This window comes from Rana temporaria, chromosome 3 (genome assembly GCF_905171775.1).
Source record: "Rana temporaria chromosome 3, aRanTem1.1, whole genome shotgun sequence".
NCBI classification, from domain to species: Eukaryota; Metazoa; Chordata; class Amphibia; order Anura; family Ranidae; genus Rana; species Rana temporaria.
In genome coordinates, this window is record NC_053491.1 from 190,709,856 (window position 1) to 190,733,791 (window position 23,936).

The 23,936-nt window shown below is 42.8% G+C and overlaps 1 protein-coding gene across 1 annotated transcript in view; it reads left to right on the forward strand.

The window, feature by feature from the left end:
- ZFC3H1 (zinc finger C3H1-type containing) overlaps positions 1-23,936 on the forward strand; it is a 75,045-nt gene that overhangs the window by 10,246 nt on the left and 40,863 nt on the right. Inside the window, 10 exon segments of the mRNA XM_040343991.1 lie at positions 1,728-1,825; positions 2,945-3,148; positions 6,219-6,377; positions 10,385-10,522; positions 11,446-11,567; positions 11,650-11,793; positions 12,361-12,535; positions 15,449-15,580; positions 18,717-19,271; positions 21,020-21,129. Of these exon segments, the coding sequence (XP_040199925.1) occupies positions 1,728-1,825; positions 2,945-3,148; positions 6,219-6,377; positions 10,385-10,522; positions 11,446-11,567; positions 11,650-11,793; positions 12,361-12,535; positions 15,449-15,580; positions 18,717-19,271; positions 21,020-21,129 (1,837 nt within the window).

The window sequence follows — 23,936 nt, forward strand, 5'->3', positions numbered from 1 at the left end:
ACCCCCGGAGCTGACTAATTATTTTTATTATGTTGTGTGTTTATTTATTTTGACACTTTTCCTCCAGGTGAATGGGTAGGGTTACGATTTACCCCATACTCATTCACCTAGGGTGGGGGGCCCCCTTTTTAAAGGGGGCTCCCAGATTTCGATAAGCCCCCCGCCCGCAGACCCTGACAACCAACGGCCAGGGTTGTCAGGAAGAGGCCCTGTCCTTAACATGGGGACAGGGTGCTTTGGGGTGGGGGGGCCACAGGGCGCTCGCTTGTCCCCACTTCTTTCCTGACCGGCCGGGCGGCGTGCTTGGATACGGGTCTGGTATGGATTGTGGGGTAACCCCCACGCCGTTTTTTGGGCGTAGGGGTTCTTACAATCCATGCCAGACCTAAGGGCCTGGTATGCTCCTGGGGGGGAACCCATGGCGGTTTAATTTAAAATTAGGCGTGGAATTCCCCCTCATGATTCATACCAAATGCCACGTCTAGAATTGGCGGGAATCCAAGTCGGATCACCGTCGCTTCTATGTCGGCTTTTCCCATTTCGGCGCTGGCTCCCGCGATAGGGCTCGTAGGTGGTCAATCTCGCGGAGAAAAGGAAGCGAGATTGACACTATCGCGGTCACCTACTTTACATGAAAATATTTACATATTCTTAAACACCTCGATGCCCAGTTGTGTTTTAAATTGCCTCTAGTAGAGCAGCTATTCATCCTTCTACCATTTTAAAATGGCACTGGGAACTGGGGTCTCAGTTGGGGTTCAGTTTGGACCATGAAGGCAATAAACCCAGGTGCTGAAACGATCGGCTCCTAGGTTTCTGATGGTTCGACAGTTGACTCTAAGGCTCCATTCACACTAATGCGTTTTTTGATGCTTTTTGACGAAATGCAGACAGCAAGTCCAACTTGGCCCAAACTAAAGTGGAAAAACTGGAGTTTGGCTTTAACGCCAAATGTTTATTTTTCTTTAAAACCATGCCTAGAGTGCAAACTCTTTTTACAAATGCTGCTGTATTTAGTAAATACAGTAAAACCTTGGTTTGAGAGTAACTTGGTTTGAAAGCGTTTTGAAAGACCAGCAATTTTTTTAAATAATTTTTGACTTTGCTATACAAGCGATGTCTTGATATAAGAGTAGCGTCATGTGACGTCACAAAAGTATAAAAGAAAAGAGAAGTGTAGCAATATGGTTACATTTAATTGAAGGTACATTATTTATCAACATATTGCTACACTTAGAGGAGCCTATCTTCTCTTTTATACTCTGTAGCTCCTGCTGCATTTTTGCTTCTAATCCCCTTGTGGTGGCTTCCATTTGTGGATGGACATTTTATGGTTACACAACTATCACATTGCTATAATCTTTTTATATGGACTATAAACTGAAGGACTTATGAATAAATGGTTGTGGAAAGAATCCTTTTGAGTTTCAATTATTTCTTATGGGGAAATTTGCTCCGATATACAAGTGCTTTGTATTACAAGCATGTTTCTGGAATGAATTATGCTCACAATCCAAGGTTTTACAGTACCTTACAGAACTTATTTTGTACTGCCCTTTTTTTTTTCTCTTGACTTTGCAACTGAAAAGTAAAGCAAATTATTCTCGGACTGTATTCATGATGAAGTGTAAAGTTGTGCTAGCCTATAACACTCAAATCTCCCTGAGGTGTTCTACTTTTTATACATTTCTTTAAAAAAAACAAAAAACTGTTGCATTTTCTTTTAGATGCATCGCCAACAAGACTACATTATTCTGCTTGCAACTCTGTGGGACATCTACCCTCTGCGTTGTGTGTAACAGATCAATATCCTTCAGATATGTGGGTAAGTGCCATACTAGTGTAATGAGTTGGTCTTGCCAGTAGTTTTTTTTTTTTTTTAAGTATTTGGCTGTGCATTTGGATTTTGGTTTGACCATTTTGGAATAATGGTTTTGTCCTAAAAATGTTGTACTTTTCTCTGAGATGCTTCTGTGATATTTGGCAGTTCTGGGTCTCGTCGTGGCTTTCTTCGAGACGGTTCTATTTACCTGATTTTATTTGCGACCTCTCCAACACAACATCTTTGTGGGCATGTAATAAACAGGCTTCTTCTGCATAACTATCCATTCTGTCTAGCCAAGCAAAAAATTCCCACCATAAGAAACGATCAAAGTCGATTTGATTTTTCTTATGGTGCGCAGAATCGCCGCCGGAAAACAATGATATCTGAATGATGCCTCTAGCTGCAGGCGTCATTCAGATATCCCCCCACAAAGCCCAGGACGTGATATGATGTCCACCCGGAATGAGATATCCCCTCTGTGGACATCATATGACTATGGGCAGGTAAGGAAGTGGTTAAAAAAATTAAATAAAAATTCTGTCTTTTTTTTATTTTTTATCACAGGACATGTAGATATCCCTTATGACAGTAGTAGATCATAGGGGATCCCTCTCCTCCCTATAATAAGGTTTACCTGTAGGGGTACGTCTACAGTTTGGGAGAGGTTTACTTTCGTAGCAGCCGGTGATGCCACCAGACCATGCGGCACTGTCCGTTCTGAGCTCTATGCCACTCTCGTTAATCCCCTACACGTGTGTGGGAGTGACATTGTGGCTCGGCCATTTAAACGTCCAGAGCCCGCAAACCCCCAGAAGGACTGTGTGAAGATGAAAGTCCCGGCACTGCTGGAGTGCTTCGTTTCATAGTAAGTCTGTCATAGTGTGTTGGTATGCGGTGCACATTATCCTGCAGGGGCCCAATCCCCCCCCCCCCACACCGGTTTACTACAGCTTTTAAGTGCACACGCATTGGCTTGTGGACTGGTAAAAACTGCTGCATTTATGTTAAATTTCCCCCATAAGTTTTGTGGTAGTATCAGATTGTGCTCCAGTAAACTTTTTAATGTAATGAATAATTTGCAGATTTAATATATTTTTATTTTTATATGTGCATTTTCAGCCACATCTCGGTGATATCTCAATGTATGCCTCTGTATTCTCTGGAGCTGCTTCAGAAATATCAGTCCCACCTCCACCACTTCCACCAGAAGAGCCAGAGCAACCCCCTAAGCCTCCTTTTGCAGATGAAGAGGAAGAGGAGGAAATGCTACTTCGTGAAGAACTTTTGAAATCTTTGGCTAACAAGAGGACTGTCAAACCAGAGGTAAGGATTAGATGCTAGAAGAGTTCTGCCCAATCCCTGAGTGGTGGTGTTTATAACAGGACTAACCTGTAATAAAACTGGTAGAAAACGCTGTCCCCTTCAAAGTTAGAGTATTTTCAGTATATATATATTGGATGTTTTAGCGTCATGATTCGGTGGTCATTCTTGAATCTTCTGGGTATGTTACTGCAAAATCCAAAATGGTATAAGGGCCAGTTCACACCACATGCAGTCCGGTGTGTTTTTTTTTTTTTTTTTTTTTTTCTGCATCAAAAATGCATGGAAAGTATATTTTATACGGTTTTTATTGGCATAGTTCACACCAGTGCTTGTAGTTCCAGTGCGTATCAGTTCCAAAAAAAAAAGTAAAACTGAATTTTTTCCTGCACTGGATTGTACTGGAATGCTGGAAATCGCACTGGAAGACTCATGGAACACTCATACCTGATTCTTTTTTGAGATGGCAGTCTTCTGCACAGTATCATATAAGCTTGGAGAGGGTAGCTTTATTGCTTAGCTTAGTGCTGTTGGTAGTAATAATAAACTTGATTACAGAAGGGAACGGATTGATGCCCCATCAGTGGTAGTGTTAAAGCTCTAGCTATCAAAAAAGCAGTCTTTATCAGTGTTTGTAAACACTGCTTCAGACCACATTCTACAAAAGATACAAAGTAACATTTTCTATCTTTCTGTTTAACCTGCCATATAGCAAAATGACGTTGGCAAAGTGGTCCTGTTATGCTAATCGGATGTCATATGAGCCACGGGGGCGCGCATTGCAGCGATTGGTGGTGCGGTGTGTCAGTCTGACACACCGCAACTCCAATCTAGGTAGAGTCTGACGGAGACTCTTTACCACGTGATCAGCTGTGTCCAATCACGGCTGATCACGATGTAAACAGGAAGAGCCGTTGATTGGCTTTTCCTCACATGCGAGTAGAGAAGAGCCGATCGGCTGCTCTCCTGATGTTGGGGGGGGTCTGCGCTGACAGTTTATCAGCGCAGCTCCCCCTTGGATGGCCGCCCAGGACCACCAGGTATGTTCCCCCCCCCCCCCCACTGGTGCTATTGCGGCCTACTTTCACCAAAATCTTCCTCCTTTGAGCACCCCTACCCTTCCCACTGCAATCTTGCAGGATAGCAGAAGTTAATACTGGCCAACTACAGTGGGGATCGAAAGTTTGGGCACCCCAGGTAAACATTTGTATTAATGTGCATAACGAAGCCAAGGAAAGATGGAAAAATCTCCAAAAGGCATCAAATTACAGGTTAGACATTCTTATAATATGTCAAAAAAAGTTAGATTTTATTTCCATCATTTACACTTTCAAAATGGCAGAAAACAAAAAATGGCGTCTGCAAAAGTTTGGGCACCCTGCAGAATTTATAGCATGCACTGCCCCCTTTGCAAAGCTGAGACCTGCCAGTGTCATGGATTGTTCTCAATCATCGTCTGGGAAGACCAGGTGATGTCAATCTCAAAGGTTTTAAATGCCCAGACTCATCTGACCTTGCCCCAACAATCAGCACCATGGGTTCTTATAAGCAGTTGTCTAGAAAACTGAAACTGAAAATAGTTGACGCTCGCAAAGCTGGAGAAGGCTAAAAGAAGATAGCAAAGCGTTTTCAGATGTCAATATCCTCTGTTCATAATGTAATTGAGAAATGGCAGACATCAGGAACAGTGGAAGTTAAAGCAAGATCTGGAAGACCAAGAAAAATATCAGACAGAACAGCTCGCAGGATTGTAAGAAAAGCAATTCAAAACCCACGTTTGACTGCACAATCCCTCCAGAAAGATCTGGCAGACACTGGAGTTGTGGTACACTATTCCACTATAAAGAGATACTTGTACAAATATGGTCTTCATGGAAGAGTCATCAGAAGAAAACCTCTTCTACATCCTCACCACAAAAATCAGCGTTTGAACTTTGCAAATGAACATATAGACAAGCCTGATGCATTTTGGAAACAAGTTCTGTGGACTGATGAGGTTCAAATATAACTTTTTGGCCACAATGGGCAAAGGTACATTTGGAGAGGAAAGGGCACATAATTTAATGAAAAGAACCTCTGTCCAACTGTTAAGCATGGGGGTGGATCAATCATGCTTTGGGGTTGTATTGCAGCACAGGGAACATTTCACGAGTAGAAGGAAAAATGGATTCAATAAAATTTCAGCAAATTTTGGATGGTAACTTGATGCCATCTGTGAAAAAGCTGAAGTTAAAGAGAGGATGGCTTCTACAAATGGATAATGATCCTAAACACACCTCAAAATCCACGGGGGATTACATCAAGAGGTGTAAACTGAAGGTTTTGCCATGGCCTTCACAATCTCCTGACCTCAACATAATTGAAAATCTATGAATAGACCTTAAAAGAGCAGTGCGTGACAGACAGCCCAGAAATCTCAAAGAACTGGAAGACTTTTGTAAGGAAGAATGAGCAAAGATACCTCAAACAAGAATTGAAAGACTCTTGGCTGGCTACAAAAAGCGTTTACAAGCTGTGATACTTGCCAAAGGGGGCAGTACAAGATATTAACTCTTCAGGGTGCCCAAACTTTTGCACTTTGCCTTTTTTTTCCCCCTGTAATTTTGAAAGTGTAAATGATGGAAATAAAATCTAACTTTTTTTGACATATAAGAATGTCTAATCTGTAATTTGATGCCTTTTGGAGATTTTTCCATCTTTCCTTGGCTTCGTTATGCGCATTAATACAAATTTTTACCTTGGGTGCCCAAACTTTCGATCCCCACTGTATGCCTGCTCTTTCCACCCAGCTTTTCCATTCTTAGAATCTGTTCAGCTTCCATGAATGAAGCGGGTTGAAGTGGACCTATCAGTCATGCACCCTTCATCCATTCAAGGATCATTTTTAAGTCGCAGAAGCTGTAGTGTAATGGCTTCTATGAAAGGAGTAGTGAGGAAGAAAGGGTGGGCATAGTCGGTCACTCTTGATGGAATGCCGGTCGCTGCCCTTAGTTCTCTTTGGCCCCACTGCATAAGATTACTGTTGCATGTGTTTCAGTCAGATGGTATGTAATTGTTCATCTTTGTTTTCCAGAAGCCGAGTAGTAATCTGCCTCCGTCACCTTCTATTGTTAACAATATTATGCCTGTGCCAAGGATAATGTTAACCACAGCCAGTGTGAACTCTGTCACTCTTCGCAAGAATAATACTCACATTTCTAGAGTCCTGAGACCTATAAGACGTGTTATAAAGGTAATATTTGTTTCCTAAAATGTACACCTGCAGGGCATAAAACCCTGAGAAACGATGATTGAATGCAAGATTTAACCTAACAAATCGTTTTCCCATAAATGATTAGCCAATGCGGTCTTCCTCAGATATGAGTGTCGTCTTCACTTCTGGCTTAAAATGTTCTGTCCGGCTGTTGTCTCAAGGCTGTGAAACCGTTTTCTTTCTCTTCCTTTGAGCGATGTAGGAATTCTTATGCCGCGTACACACGACTGTTTTTCATGATGAGAAAAATGCAATTTTTTTTAATTTGTCATTAAAAACGATCGTGTGTAGGCTCCAGAGCATTTTTTCTCGTCGTGAAAAATGACCATTAAAAATTTAGAACATGCTCTAATTTTTCTCGTTTTTTTCACGTCATGAAAAACGGTCGCATGTAGGCTTTAACGGCGGGGAAAACGACGTGCATGCTCAGAAGCACGTTTTGAGACAGGAGCACTCGTTCTGGTAAAACTAGCGTTTGAAATGGAGATGGCACATTCGTCACGCTGTAACAGACTGAAAAGCGCGAATCCCACCAAACTTTTACTAACACGAAATTGGCAAAAGCAGCCCAAAGGGTGATGCCATCTGACTGGAACTTCCCCTTTTATAGTGCCGTTGTACGTCACCGCGCTTTGCTCGAAAATTTTTTATTTCTTTTTTTCACGATCGTGTACGCAAGGCAGGCTTGACAAGAATCCCGTCGAGGAAAAATGTTTTTTTTTCTATGCCATTAAAAACGGTCGTGTGTACGCGGCATTAGACTTTTGGTTATACTGCGGCTTGGTAGATTTTTCTTTCTATTCTAGATTCAGGCTGGAAATGTGGCATCCTGAAAGTCTCTCCACTCAGGGCTTTGTGCTACCCATGAGGCCAATTGAGGCTGTCTCAGGCTTGTGCACACAAACGCAGGCTGCGCTTCTTGCTACAGGAGAGAGGGGGGGGGGGAAGGTAGATCAGGCAGCATCTGACCCCGAGCTGTCCCTGCCCCAATTGACAAATGTGGTGTTTTCCAAATTTATGTTTTGTTCTGACTGCGCTACATTTCTGGAGGTTTCTCCAGTAATCTACAATTACCGGTAGATTTAGGCTGGCTTTGGAAATCCTTGTAAATCTCTCCATTTTGCCCAGAAGTTTTGTTTTTTTCGAGATTGAGAGTTCAAGATCCTATTTTACGAAGAATATTGGGACACTTGCCTTTACACGCACATGAACTTTAATGGAATCCCAGTCTTGGTCCGTAGGGTTTAATATTGAGTTGGCACACCCAGCTCTTCTGGGAAAGCTGTCCACAAGGTTTAGAAGTGTTGTCAATGGGAATGTTTCACCAACTAAGGGGCCAAGCCCAACCCCTGGAAAATAACCCTACATCATAATCCAGTGCACAAAGCAAGGTCCATAAAGACATGGATGAGCGAGTTTGGGGTAGAGGAACTTGACTGGCCTGCACAAAGTCCTGACCTCAACCTGATAGAACACCTTTGAGATGAATTGGAGCAGAAAAACTGAGTTGGGCCTTCTCATGCACATTAATAATTGCTGTGAGAATACTGGTCACAGCAAGTATAAGAAGCCACACTATTTTTCATTGTGGGGGTTTAGGGGAATTATTTTGGTAGGAATTCTCTTGGGGTAACCAGCAGTGTCTTTGGTTGACTTGGATTGCTGTTCCCAGCACACGTCCTTGTGTACACATCACCAGGGCATGTCCCATCAGTGGCAGCGAGGGATCCCAAATACCTTCAAGTAGGGAGGAACCTGGGCGCAACCCCTATGCAATGTATTCCCTGGGAACAATCCAATCCAGTGTTTCTTGCTGTTCTAACTACATGCACCATCTGGTATTTTGCCTCCTCCTGGGCCATTTCCTCCAGTTCTTTACTGACAAGGGAGGAATTCCTATTTGCTATTGCTGGGGTACAGCAGCAGCTTTCCAGAATACTTGCCGGTTTGGACCGCCTTGGTCGCAAGTTAAAGCAAGACCGTTCTCCCCCCTCAAGCCCCCCCCCGCCCCCGTTTAACAGGAAAGGATCCAGAGGACAACGAAGACTCCAGCAGAAGGGGATGCAGAAGAATCAGAGGACTCTACTCCTAAAGGACCCCTGGGCCAGAGTTGATCTGGGATCCAAAAGGCCTTTGTACATTTTTTTTTCTTGTGGAAGTTGTCTGGCATTATTTGAAGTTGGCACTTCCCGAGTCCTTTATTCCAAAGGATGTTTAATATGCAAACTGTGCTCACCCTGAAAAGGTCTTCATTCTTCCAAAAATGTTTGCGCAACAATACCTTATGGAGAGTTGGTTTACGCAAAATTGTATATGCTCTTGATTTATTGTAATAACTCATATGCTCAGTGCAAAAGGTTCTGGTATTTAAAGATGACTGACAAATGTCTGAAAGCCCTCATTGAGGCCTCATTTGCTCTGGTGGATACAGTCTTGCAACTAGAAAATGCAGTGGTAGATGAGCGCCAAAGCCATAAGGTGTGGTCTTCTCACATGACAAAAGGGGACAATACTAGTAGCGAAACATATATAATCTCCTTTTCTTTTTTTTTTTTTCCTCTTGACGCATTCTCCATCGCCTCTCCCCAGATTGTTGGACTGTTTTTTGTCTCAAATCATTTAATGGTATGGCTTTTAAAACGAAGGTTTTTTTTTTTAAATTAAGATCATCTTTGCAGCTGTAATTCCTTCTGTGAAAAAGTCTAATAAGATGACTTTATCTGGAGTAGAAGGCATACTTCACTTGGGGACTTGCACCCTGGAGTTTCTCTTTGGGACAAATCTTCTCCACCCTTGCAGCTTGAACTGCTAATTTTAACAGGCTTTTGGGCTCGCTCCTTGATTTGGGACCTTTCCTATGTAGCTACCCCAATTCAATTTCACTTCTAAATCTGTTTCTCTCTGGGCTTCGTTAACTGCTGTTTGAAGTAGAGATGCACTGAAATTTCAGGCAAAATTTGTTTTATCGGCATTCAGCCAATAAGACAAACTACCGTGAGTTAACTAATCAGGGTGTGCTCTTGCACCACCAAGTGAAATATAAATAAGTATGTAGTGTGTCACAAATGCTGCTCAATCTTATTGTGTAAATAAATGTAAATAAATACCGATGAAGAATGAAATATAAAAGTGATGAGCGCAGTAATGAGTGAACAAGCACTAAAATCAGGGCTAGAGTAGCCTAAAAGTGACAGTGTAATATGCACAGTAGTGTGTGAACAAGCACTAAAACAGCCTAAAATAACAGTGTGCAATATAAACAAGCAAATGTCCCATATGTGTGATCAATAGTCTTCGTGAATAAAGTGATCTTCTAAAATGCTCTTCTAGGTAGTGGGCTCACAGAGCACTTACCTCCTGGCAGATGGATCTCTGCTTTACTAAGTAGCCCCTGTGTCAGTCTGATTATCTCCTGGAGTGATTGCCATAAATTGGTATCCGGCACTGTAGGTTATGGCTCAAATAGGTCCCTCGGTATTGCTCAGGATGTAAAGAAAAGATGGCCCATAGTGAAGTACGTAATATGAATTTAATAAGGTAGTAAAAGATGCTTGCAGGTAAAATGATCGTGTAACAAACGAGTTCCGTAATACTTCCGGTATTTCCTAGTGGTTTCCGGCCCTTACATTTTATGCCACGTCACGTGGCTTCATCAGAGGTCGTGACTCGCACATCAAAAACGTAACACGGGTGCGTTCTTACTGCGTTTTTAATGCATTTGTACTGGGAGGTGCATTTATTTTTTTTTGTCATATTTTTGCTCTGGAGGTCCTATAAAATTGGTGGCAAACACACAAAAATGTGTGACTTATGACTTATTTATTTTCCTTTCTTGGCATAGTCAATAGGAAAAAAAAAGCATAGATATCTAAAAAAAAAAAAAAAAGATGCATACATACAACTAAGGAAAAGCATAAGTGAATGAAATTTCTGTGTTCCGTTTTTGTATAAATTGTTAGCTGTATTTTTTGTTTTTTGTACTGCAGCTTCCAAGGCACAAGTCAGTAGTCGTAACACTGAATGCTTCTGACTCTGATGAGTCGGACCCAGAGCCACCCAGTCCGGGTCTTGGTGTTTTTGGAGGGTTGGAATCTATGATCAAAGAAGCCAGAAGAACTGTAGAGGTGAGCATATGTTTGCAGAAATATTTTGTACATGAATACTGAAAGTTGTCCCCTTCCCGATTTGTTCCATATATATGAATATGTATTGGGTATTACTAATAGTGTATGTACTGCTATCTGTTCAAAAAAAGTGTGTGTTTTTTGTTTTTTGTTTTTTTTGGTGTGTGTGTGTGTGTGTGTGTGTGTGTGTGTGTGTGTGTGTGTAACTTCAGCCATATTTTGTATAGCATGGGCGAAGGGTAACTGGCCATGCAGTGATTGCTGATGGGTCCGCTGGACAGTAGGTGGCAGCATTCGATGAGCAGAAAGATGGACGCCAGGGGGTTTCCATGACCAGCGTGACATCGCCCTGCCTCCGTTCGAGTCTTATGCAAGTTGGGTGTTTGTAACTCTGGGTCTACCTGTAGTTATTCAGTTCAACTCGTATATACAATTCGTAGTGTGTGTGTTTGTAAATCTTGCTTGCAGACATTGGAGTTCCTGCACTTGGCACTGTTTAGGGTACGATTATGGAGTTTAAATTGCTAAATTTAAAACCTAATAGGGTGGGACTTTAAATGAGGCTATGGCCATCCGGCACGTATGCCTCCATCCCCGGCAACATGAAATAGGGAAAATACGTTGTTGGGACTTTAATTGAAACAGAACTGTTTAGGGTACGTCAAGTTCATTTCCATGGACGAGATGCATTAAAAATGACTGAGGGGATCTGAAGGCCATTTGTAGGCTGTATGTATGTTTTTGTTTTCAAGTAGGTGCACAGGGCAAGCTTGTGTGTGTTTGTGTTTGTGTGTTTGTTTTGTTTTTGTTTTTTTTGTTTTTTTTTTCATACATGTATAACATTTATAGATCAAGTAGATTGTTTTCTAACTGTTGTATAACTTGGTATTTTTTTTATTATCAATATTTATTTACTTTTTTAGGCATCATCAAAACCAAAAGCAACTTCTAAATCTGAAAAAGAAAATGATCCTTTGAGGACCCCAGAAAGTTTACCAGATGATAAGAAGATTGAATATAGACTTCTGAGGGAAGAGATTTCTAGGTAATTTCATACTGTCCAGCAAATATGCTGTTGCTTAACCACATGTTGGAGTCTAAAGTGCAACCTCTTAATTTGTGTGCAGTCGGGAAAAACAGAAACTCTTAAAAGTGGACCAGACAGTAATGAGTGCATCTCCAGCAAATTCTGATATAGAAGTAGATGGGAACTGTAAACCTGTAAAGGACCCGAAAGTGGCAGAGGCTGAATCAAGACATACAAATCAAAAGTAAGTTTGTGGTGATAAACACATTTTTAGATTGTTGTACAGTCTTTTCTGATTTAATATCTTAACAGTAGAATGCTTTGTTGAATAGGAGTTTTATTGTTTTTATAACTTGTACACTTGCAGAGGAGTTGTTTATCATTCATTGGGGGGGGGGGGGGTTGCACATGATTCACAAAACAGGGTTATACTATTGGCTACATGATGATTGCACACCGTTGTGTCTTTTAGGCAATTTTCTATCCATTTATGAAGTGTTGGGACCCTTACTTTTTAACCCATTTATTAAATGAGCTAGAGTTTGGGATTAAACTAGTCATGTCTTTGCAGATGAAACGAAGCTATGCAGTGGAATAACAAATTAGTTTTTTAATGTTAAAAATTGTAAAGTTATGCACTTGGGGGCTAAAAACAATCATGCAACAATTATTGTAGAACAGCTGGGGGAGTCAATGGTTAAGAAAGATCTGAGTATTGTGTGTGTGTGTGTGTGTGTGTGTGTGTGTGTGTGTGTGTGTGTTTTATGATTATAGTGTTTTCTCACCTTTTTTGTTTACTTTGTTTGTACAGAATGCTCTTGGTTAAGGATGAGTCTGTCCTGAAAAATCTCTTGCAGCAGGAGGTGAAAAAAAAGGAATCGATCAAAAATGCAGAGCTAAAAATTACCAAACTCACTGAACAACTGAAAGCAACGGAAACCTTTCTGAATGCCAGCAGAGCCTTTCTCAAAAACTTACAGGAACAGGTGAGAATTTTAAATGAACATTTCTACATTTCCCTTATCTACACATGTCATCTTAGTTTTCTTACTGTTCCAAGTATATTGGGCCCTTTCATAACCTTTGCCAGTGTCCCTAGCTGAGCCTGCTTCCCCATATTAAAGATAGGCTATTGGTACTGATGACATCATTAGAAAATTGATGCTTCAGAATGTACAATGCATAGCAACTCGAGGTGGGTAGTGCTGTCAGTGTCATGCTCCGCCCTTCATGTTTTGTCATACGCCATTAGTGGGAAGGACTCCGTCAGTGTGTTTGGAGGAGGATCAGGTTCTTGCCTGCTTGTGACCTACTGTGTCACGTCATGGATGAAATAGAAAATAGGGTTTTTATACTTTTTTTTTTTTTTTTTTTTCTCTTAAAGTTCGCTGAGGGAGACCTATCCCACACCTGTGTGTTTTTGATATGCTCTTGTACTGCTTGCTGCGAACTGAGGCATGCTGGAAGTATGAGTGGTCATTTGGGGCTGGCCTACAGATCTTTGTTTACCAGTGTCCAATCTTTGTGTAGGTATGCCTTCCTGTGAATTTCAAAAAAGGAACTTTATGTGGTATTACAAAAATTCTATATTAAGTTCCATTAAGCTGAACTCCAGGCAAACCACCTGATGATCTGATGAAATGCATACAAGGATTCTGTTGTAACTGTCAATGGATTTGAATTTCTGTCCATCTAGTCCTGAGATTAACACAGCTCTACCATATAGCACAACCCTGTCTGGCAGTTCTTTTCTACAGTTTAGTAGCACTGATGGGTGTCTGAATGCTTAGGCAACCTAGAGGCCACGCCACACCTCTGATCCTCTCTTTGCCAGCTAAGAGAGTAGAGTTACCTGCTACTAAAATGCCATTTCTTTTGCTAGCTAAACTAATGAGGTGTCTCTCCTATGCAAATTCCTCACTGGTGAGCAAGGTTCTGCAGAGTGGTTAGCTCGCTAGAGCGATGATGTAAGTGTAGGTGATTTTTTTTTTTTTTTTTTTTTTCATAATGACTTAGCTGGCACATGATATGTTAATGAAGCAAAGTAATTCTGACATGAGCCTCCAAGGTGATGGTTTTCCTTAACCACTTGCCTACCAAGGGTTTTTTTTTTTTTTCTGTTTTGCTAGAGAATCTTGGCACTTCCAAACCTAAAATGTTTTCTGAAAGCATACGTGCCCAGGAGCATAAAATTGTAGTAGTTGGCACATTTTTATAGCAGATATTTAAATGGGTGCTTATCAAATGCAAATTTTTAGGTAAAAACACTTAAATGAATTTTAGTGCACTAAAAATAAATATAAATGGCTGCAAGGACAGTACCTTGTATAACCCATCCCACTTCCAGTTACCTTCTTTAATCCTGCTGTGAATGCTTTTGGCACATAGGGAAACACATTGCGTTAACTAGATTGTGCCTTCCGCAAGCTGATCCGGGTAGATGCTGTATAACGTTCTCATGAATCGCGCCTCGGGTGGTGCGATCTGATCACTGAGACGGCCCGCTGCCGGTACCATGTGACCACTGTAACCAATCACAGCAGGTAAACAAGTTGTAAACAATGGATGGCTTAATTTCAAGCTATTCATTGTGTACAATTGTGTTTTTAACTGTGATTCACCGCTATAGGCAAACATAATGTGTAAAAAAAAAGTATACTTTCCCAGAGTTAGTACCATTTTACTATAGTAAAGTTATACTGCTCTGGTCAAAGTGTGTTTAAAAAAAAAGAACTTGCTACTAAATTTTCCTGAGTACAAAAAACCCATAGTGAAACCCCATAATATAACCCCCAGGGTGCTCTCATTCTTAAATTTTCCAAGGGTGTATGTGAGCCCCCTTCCAGTGGTTGTGGTGGGAGTTGGGAGTTTTTAAATTTTGGCACCGTTATGTCGACTAATGTGGCCTGTACTGATGCTACTTCACCTGCTTGCATTCCCCCACCAGTAGTGCCTAGTGCACCTGTGCAAGCGGTTCTTTTTAACTTATTCTACAAGGCAGTGATTCTCAACTCCTGTCCTCAGGACCCACTAACAGGCCAGATTTTAAGTATTACCTTGGGGAGATGCAGACTAGAATACTGCAATTGCTGAGCAGCAAATTATATCACCTGTGATGTATTCTAGTTATCTTGCAAAACTGGCCTGTTAGTGGGTCCTGTGGACAGGAGTTGAGAACCATTGCTGTGAGGAGACATTCTTATTGTTGAACAGGGTTGTCTTGAGGCTTAAGACATTCTTTCTCCCTAAATGTTCGTTTCGTTCTACCTTAACCAGCACCTTAACTAGCATATCCTGTTCCTAGAAGAAACTTCTAGCCATTCTCTGGATGTGTTTTGCGCTGTGAGGGTTTAGATCTAAGCCACGGCCTTCTAGGCTTTCTGAGGGTTCTTGCAGGGTCTCCGTGCGTCTTGCTTTACCATTCCTAGATGGATCAGATGGATGCTAGATCATTATGAAATACTCACCTTGGTTCAAAGCTCCCTTGGCGGTCCAGGCACACTGCTCTGGCCGGCGACATCGCTCCTGGAGTTACTTCCAGGTATTGCCGGCTCCAGCATTGTGATTGGCCAGAGCTGTGATAACGTTGCTCCCACGCATTTAAGCGGGAGCCTCCGGTAATGGCACACTAGCTGAAGCAATGGCACGAATGAGAAAAAAATGGAACCTCATGTAGTGGGCAGGGTGATATGGGGACAGCCCTTTTAAACATTTCTGCCCATGTCCGATTACCAGAAGTTGGCATTCTGTGAATGTAATGCCTGTGTTCTACACTGTACTCTGAGATGAGGGATTTACAGCCAAGTCAAAAATTCACACTTTATTTTGGTTCTGAATCTTTCATTGCAATTTGTTGAGCAAATGTTTGACACCTGAGTAATTCTTTTTTTTTTCTTAAGATTGCCAAAGTACAGCACCGAGTTTTAGATACAAGGAGTCTTGCATTAAAATCTGGGGAAGAACTTGCACGAGCTAAAGCATTGGTTAGTCAAGAGTTGGGGAAAAGGAAGCTTGAGCCGAGCACTGTTAAAGTAAGTGAAAACTTATTGTGTGATTATCTTGTGATGTGTGTGTGTTAATCATTGCCAAGTTTTGAGTAACATTTTGTGAGCAAGATCGAAAAGCATTTATTTGAGCTTTTCCCGTACTGCAAGGCTTAACCAATCATTTGTGTAGAAGACATAGAAAAGAGGATTTGCTTACCCAATTCTCCACTCCGTTAGGCTGCTAGACCAGTTCCTACCGTTTCTTCTTCCCTTATACTCCAGCAGCCTAAGTTCACCCTCCTAAGGGAGCACTGTCTGGCAGGAAGCAGAGGATCGACTGAGAGTGCTATTACTCTACCCCAAAATAAATGGCAGTCAACCCTTGCATTGTGCTTTTTAACTTGGTATAAGCAATGAAATCCTTGACCAATTCAGAAAAACACCTTTTGTTATAGTCTAAATTTGTTCCTTCTTACTAAGGACTTGATGTCGCTGCACTCAATTGCTAATTCTTTGTGCAGCAAGAAAGTTGGTGTCCGTTAATGTGAATCTTTATTCCATGTTGTGCTTTAATGCCTTGTCTAAAGCTGGATATACACTATACAATTCAGATTTACCAAAACCATATGAGGTCAAACCTCAAGAGTTTCACTTTGTATGCGATCAGGCATGCCCTTGCACTACATGGTTTTAGTAAAGCTAAAGGAAATCGGACAACAAAAGTTCAATAGTGTGTATGGGGTCTAAGGCCTCTTCCACACGAGGCGGACTCAGTCGCTACGTAGACCGCCGGCTCAGCGGGAGATCTCTCCGCTGGGCCGGCGGATGACAAGTCATCTCGGCTCACTGAGCAGGGAGGGGCTTTTGCAGCACCGCTGTCTCCTATGGAGAGATCTGATCAAAACGAACAGCATGTCCATTTTCAACAGATCTCATCCGATCCGCCATGGACGGATGGGGAGGTATCGCCATCCGTCTGATTGGGTCGGATGTCAGCGGACATCGTCGTTCAGGTTCCGTTGACAAAACTAACAGGCGGACCTGAACGGTCCGACCGTGTGAAAGGGGCCTAAGGATCAAGAAAAAGATGTCCTGTATTGTCTGTATGAAAAACCAACATCTTTGTTCATTTCTATTTTTGTTTCCCTTTGTGACTGTCTGACCAGACCTTGACTTTTTTAAATGCTCTTAAGCGACCTGTTTTGTCTGGGTCCATTCTTTTTCTAAAAAACGCTGGGTTTGTTTTCCTTGTTAAGACTTTATTCAAGGGGTTTCTTTGATCAAACTACCCCTACCGCACCCTGGGCCTCTTAAAGTGGTGGTTCACCCTCAGTGACACGATTTTACCATCGAGACAGGCATTGTAGCGCGAGCTACAGTATGCCTGTCCCGATTTTTTTACCCCCGTACTCACTGTGTACTCGTACATTATAGATTTCGGCTCCCGCGGGGAATGGGCGTGCCTATGGAGAGGGAGGATGATTGACGGCCGGCCCTGGCACGTCACTCTCCCCGAAGACAGCCGGAGTAGGTCTCGGCTCTTCACGGCGCCTGCGCACAGGCTATGCGCAGGCGCCGTGAAGAGCCAAGCCTATTTCGGCTATTTCCGGAGAAGCGTGACGCGCCAGAGCCGGCCGTCAATCATCCTCCGTCTCCATAGGCACGCCCATTCCCCGAGGGGAGTCGGTATCTTCGATGTACGAGTACACGGTGAGTACGGGGATAAAAAAATCGGGACAGGCATACTGTAGCTCGCGCTACAATGCCTGATTTTATGGTAGAAGAAACATTTTTTTTTATTTATTTTTTTTATTTTATTTTTGGGTTTATAGGGTGAACCCCCGCTTTAAGAACCTTTATTTGGTTTTCTCTGCTCTGCAGAAACCACTCTTTGAACCAATCGGGCAACCCCCATACTTGGTGGCGATCACATCTGTTAGACGTATCTTTGAAATAGATTGGTAAGCGTGCCAAAAATACATATGAACATAGTTATGGGGCACCATCATCCAAAAATGTATAGACCAAAAGTTGTAATGTACAAGGGACTTTCTTGCTATCCCTAAAAGAGAGACTTCACAACACCTACGATTTTGGATTTATTTAAGGCGGAGCGCCACCGTAAAGTGGAACTTCCGCTCATTGGAACCCCTGGCCCCCCACCCCCCGGTACCACAATTGGCATCTTTTCAGGGGGGTACAGATAAGACAGGTATTTGCACCCACTTCCGGGCATACACTCTGCGGGTAGACTGCAAGCAGAACGTCAGTCATCGCCCCCCGTCATGTGCAGTAGGGAACCGGGCAGTGAAGCCTCAACGCTTCATTTCCTGGTTACCTCACCACTTATGACGGTGGGGCAGCCGGGCGACGAGCGATTGCTCACCTTCGGCTGCCGACGTCTCTGGACTCCAGGACAGGTGAGTGTCCATTTATTAAGTCAGCAGCTGCAGTATTTGTAGCTGCTGGCTTTTAATGTTTTTTTTTTACGGCGGAGCTCCGTTTTTTAATTTGTGTGTGTGTGTGTGTGTGTGTGTGTGTGTGTGTGTGTGTGTGTGTGTAAAAAAACACAAAAAAATGTGATATTTTTGTTTTAAACCTTTTTTTTTTAATGCAAACTTGTTTGTGTTATGATGTTTCTTTTAGGGCTACCAAAAAGTCCCTTTTTTATACTGTACAAATTTTGGTCTGGATGTGTCTGAATTAGCAGTTCTTGTACAACGCCATTTTTCACAAGGACAAAGTAGTTTAGTGACTTAAAGTGGTTGTAAGCCCTTACAGACCACTTTTACCTATAGGTCAGCCTAGGCTTACCTGTAGGTACAAATATCTCCTAAACCTACACGGTTTAGGAGATATTTGCAGAAAAGACTGCACCGATATCTACGGCGCAGAGGCACTGAGCGTGCCGTTGGTGAAGGTGATCATGCCATCACTGACCGCTCCAGCGAGCATGCGCGGGAGTGACGTCATTGCGGCTCTGGCCAGTCACAGCGCCGGAGGGACTATGAGCCTGTGTTCTGTACTTCAAGAAATGTTTTTTACAGGTAAGTCAAGATTCCATTTTTTTTTTTTGTCAATTTAGATCTAAATGTACGGTTTATGTTTTTAGCTAAATGAAATGTTTTGCATTTTGAAGAAATCGGTATCCTGGTTTAACCACCCTTATTATTTTTTTTAGGCTAGTAAGATCTTTAAACCAAATCCTGGATCGGACAGCCCCAGAAAGCAGTCTGCAGGGTCTATTGCACTTGAAAAGAAACGACTACAAGAATTGGAAAAAGAATATGCTCTGAAAATTCAAAAACTAAAAGAAATGCAAGCTAAAAAAATTAAAGAACAGACTATTCAATATCCACCTGTGATTGAAGAGCAACCAGAGTTTGTCCTACCACAGCCATCCCTCCTTGACCTCTCCCAGGACAAAATAACTCTTGACGCAGGGGAAATTGAGCCCGAAGATGAAGACTTATCTACCTCTGTTAAAGAGCGACGGCGATCATTCCGTGATTTAAACTCTTTTACCAAACCTAACTTGAAGCACCCGGAGCTTACGCCTTATAAGGACAGTAATGCTAAGCCTTCCAAGACTTCTACAGAGGGACCAGAACTGTTTATGGGTTTAAATATTGATGAACTTAAAAGTCTTAATTCCTCCAGCCTTGACCTGTTAGCAGAGCTTCTTTCAAAGGGAGATGCACTACTAGTATCCCAGGACAAACTGTCTTCAGGAAAAGTGAGTATTGTGCTTTCTTCTAAGCCCAGATTGTGCACATGGTCCCAACTTTTCAAATTTAGAATAAATTGCCCTTGCACTCAATTTTTAAAGCTTTTCAAAGTAAAACTTCTGCCAATTCTGACACCTTGAGCATCCTTCTATTTATATTGGCTAGAAAATGAAATTGTTACAGAGAGCTAACTTTATGGCCAAACTCTACCAATTGCGGTTTTAATATTTCAATGAGTGCCTTTACTGGCTGTAGAGGAGAGGCAGTTGGTAGGATTTTGGGCCCGTTGTCACCATGTTCTGCTGCATCGTCATAACGCACATTTATTAAGTTGCATTTAGACAAAGAAGCCCATTCCAGTGAATGGGTTGCTAATGCACTAGACAAGACATGCGGCATATTCTTAATACTGCATTAGAGAAGTCGTCGCCCACGCGCAAAAAATGAAGAGTCAGCAGCTACAAACACTGTAGCTGCTGACTTTTAATATTGGGACTCTTGCCTGTCTGTAATCCAGTGATGATGGCATTCCAGCCAATGTTTCCATCAGCTCTCGGGGCTGCCGCCGCCATTCGTAGTATTGGAACCCAGCAGTGAAGCCTTGCGGCTTCACAGCCTGTTCCCTACTGCGTATGCACGAAGCAAGCTGCGCTTTCTGAATGGCTCGGTGGAGGGAGCTGAACGTCTGAGTGATTGTGCCGCGATCTCCCGGAAGTGGGGACAGGTACCTTTAGTCCTCAGCACAGAGCAGTAATCCAGGCACATAGCAAGGGTGTATGAAAACCCTCGGCACAGGTGAATAATCTGGGCACCCAGCAGGGTATGGCATAGTTAAGGGTAAGTCTCTAGCACAGGACAGTGTCATCTGGGCACACGGCAAGGGTTAAGTTACTCGCCATCTAGCAGCAGCCTCAGTTGGACGGATCCAGGGAGGATGGTTGGGAGAGGAGGTCCAGACGGGGAATGCCAATAGTTTCACTCAGAACAGTTTCAGGTCCCTGGAGCTGTGTCCTGGCTACAGCCTCCAGGACCATTCTAGAGCTGGGCGCAATCTTTTGTCTAGGTAACCTAAGGCCTAGTGTCGGGTTGCCCCTGCCCCTCCTCTCTGGCCACACACAGAGAGCATGCAGCCTGTGTTTCCATTGGGAACAGCGGGACCATGCTGTACTCTCCAAGACGGAGGGGCGGCGCCTTTGTCGGCAGGCATGTAGCTTGCATGTGGTGAATCCACATGCAGACTGCCCGATGCTTGGCTGAGAGGCAGAAGAAAAGCCTCGGCAGGTAGCAGCTCTCTGGCGTCAAGCATGGAGGCTGGGGTATGTGATGTCAGGCAGCATGGCCATGCGGGGATAGTGTTGGGAAACGACCTAAGACTTTAGAGCAAGAAATTGTGAGAACCAGTGGCAGGGTGTACATGAGTTTTTGAAAAGGTCTAAACTAACCTAAAAAGTCGCCCCCCCCCACTAAATTTGAGGTAGCCTGATTTGCGCTAGATGTGTTCTTGATTCTATTGGTAACTTTCTTGATAAATACCCTTTGTGTAACTGTTGTGCCTTTTTAGGTAACTTATGCCAGAGTTTTATACTGCATCTTCCCAGTTATTGAATAAATTGCACAATTCCTAGAATTGGCAGTATGGGTACCCCCCCCCCCCCCTTTTTTTTCCCAATATGAAATGACCCATGATGTGATGAGGGTGTAACATAATTTACCCCGAGCTGACTGTTTTTATACAGGTTTTTTTTTTTCCTTTCAGGTGACTCCTGTGGATATGGATTTGATTGCCACTCAGACGAAACAGACCGATGTAAAACCTGTCCCTTTTGGGGTATATGAGAGCCCACTTCATGTATTTAAGTCTTATAGGTAAGAAAAAAACATAAGATAATGCTTTTTGGTTGTACATTGCATTGAATTGCAAATGTAGAAAATTACCATCGTTGCTTTTCATAACGTGCCTTCTTAAAGAAAACCTGTCATGTAGGAATTGTTGTGGCTAGTTCCTTAAAGAGGAAGTAAACCCTCTCTCATAATAAAAAGAAAAAACCCTGCAAGACAAAGGTATAATGGGCTAGTATGCATAGCATACTAGCTCATTATGAATTTCTTACCTGAGAACGAACCCCCCCCGCAGCGGTCCCCAGACACCACCTCTGGATTAGTGTCACCATTTGAGAAATTGCACAAATATTACAGTTCTGGTAACAACCCAAAATGTTGTGGTGTAGTTTTTTTTATTTTTGTTTTCACTTTCATTCTGGGTGATGATAAACAGCAAATCGAGTTAAACTCTGTAACTGGGCAGAGGCAGCAAAAGAAACCTAACAGAGATCGCAATCCCCCTCCGCTCCCCAACAAAAAAATGTTTTAATTATGCATTTAAAGCCAATGTCCATGTTTCTTGTCACTTTAAATAATGAATTTGGACCAACTTCACAAAGTCCTGCAGTGTCTCCAAGCACTGTATGTACTGCATGTAACTTCATCCACATACAGTACAAAATGCTGGGTTCCGTCTGTGAGCCCTGGTTCCCACTAGAGCGTTTTGACATGTCAGATTGGCGGCAATTGCTGTCAATGGCACTGTCGTAATCAAAAGCATTTTCTGTACTACTACTTTTTGCAATTTCGGACTGCGATTTACATTGACATATCTGTGCAGAAACCTGCATAGATGTCTCTGAAAAAAGATACAGCAGTAGTAGTAGGGACAATTATTAATTCCAGACTAGATTATGCAAATTCCCTCTACCTCGGACTCCCAAAATACCAGATTGCCCGTCTCCAAGGCGTCCAGAACACGGCAGCATGACTGGTGACAGGGAAAAAACCCTGGGAACAAATCATCCCGTCCTTGAGATCCCTCCATTGGCTGGCCGTAAAGGACTCATTCACATGAGTCACATTTAAAGCCCTCTGCCTGACGCACAAATGTGTACATGGTAATGCCCCCCCAATATTTAGTTGTGAAAATAAAATACCAAAACCCCAATCGCGTTCTTCGATCTACTAACCAGAAACTACTGAAAATCCCCAAAGCCCGCTACAAGACCAAAGGAGAAGGAAGATTTGCAGTCCAAGGACCTCGACTGTGGAACGTATTACCGACTAATACCCGAAATGGAAATTGATCACCAGGCCTTCAGAAAAAAACTCAAGACCTACTTATTCTGAAGGATAAACAGAATGAAAATGAATGCCAAGTGCCTTGAGGTGATTCAGTTTGCATTTGTAGCGCTATACAAGTTTTTCACTCACTCTGAAATCGCGGCCGAAATCGGGACTGGCATGCAGGAGTGAAATCGTGCGAGTTCAGCTGAACTCACACGGCTTCATTCCCGCAGTTCAGTGTGAATCTGGGCTGAGACAGACTTCCTAACTAGACACTGTTTAAATTAAACATATTGGAGGTATTCATCAGAGAAGCTAAAGAGCTTCCAATAGAACCATCTGGTCTTGTGCTCCTCGGTTTTTTCACAAAGGGCTGAAGTAAGGTCTTCCAGTTGCTCGATTTCATCATTCACCCTTGCGAGTCGTTGTGTGACTGTTGGGGCAGATTGTTTCCACATACCAGGAATGGAAGCTCGAGCTGCGTTTTTAACAGGTGCTTAAGAAAAGATTTGTGCTATTGCTTCTGAAAGTGCAAAGCTTAGGACACTCCCAGAAAATGTGTAAGAGTGCTTTCAGACGAGCCACATCTCCATCTATCGCTCTGAGGAAACAACTTGGCAAGGACTGATGGAGTTCTATACCAACGTGTCATTATCTTGTATGTGGTTTCCTGTTATCTGCTGCACAGGGAAGGTTTATGTGCAAAAGAGTATAAGCTCCTTTTGTGGGCCAGAGAAAGTCATCCTTGGCTCTCTTTCCCATTTAACAAGGAAGGAGGGGTCAGAACATGCATGAAGTTCCAGAAGGTATTTGTAAGAAGTAGAAAGATTGTCGAAATCGGGGCTCTTCCCAGACTTGGCTCTTCGAATGCATGCAATTCTCTAGGGAACAGTGTATGTTTAGGTAAAGCTTGCAAGAAATGGGACAACTGGAGTGCCCTCTATTGAGGCAGAAAAGAAGTGAAAGAACTGGGGAACAAAGTCCTCGTCGCAAGCCAGCCATTGGCACCTAAGAGTTGAGAGGTGCACATTGGGCCTTGAGGTGATGATGAGTTGCAGTAGGCATCAGTAAGTCTGGGTAGAAATCTTGGCTGTCCTATTATTGGTGTCGTAGGGGAGGGGAAGCTCTCCAATGAAGCCAATTTTAAAAACCTACCTATTGCTGCTAAGACAGGGCCTATTAGTGGGTGACTGGTAAGGTGAGATACGTTTTGTTTACCTGCCCATGGCAGCCCTGCAAGTGGTGCACCCACCTCTTCCTGTTCCAACATGACCCATAGTTAAAAGGGATTGTAAACCCTCATGTTTTTTTCACCTAAATGCACCCTATGCATTAAGGTGAAAAAACATCTGTGACAGCCCCCCGTTTTACTTACCTGAGCCCTGGAATGTGCCCTGTCGAAATGCACTGGATCTTTGCCTGGGGTTCTCGGCTCTTCATTGGCTAAATTTGATAGCAGTGCAGCCATTGGCTTCCGCTGCTGTCAATCAAATCCAATGCAGGGGGCTTCTCTGAGTCATGCACTCAGTGGCTATGGACGCCGAATGCAGGACTCAGGAGCG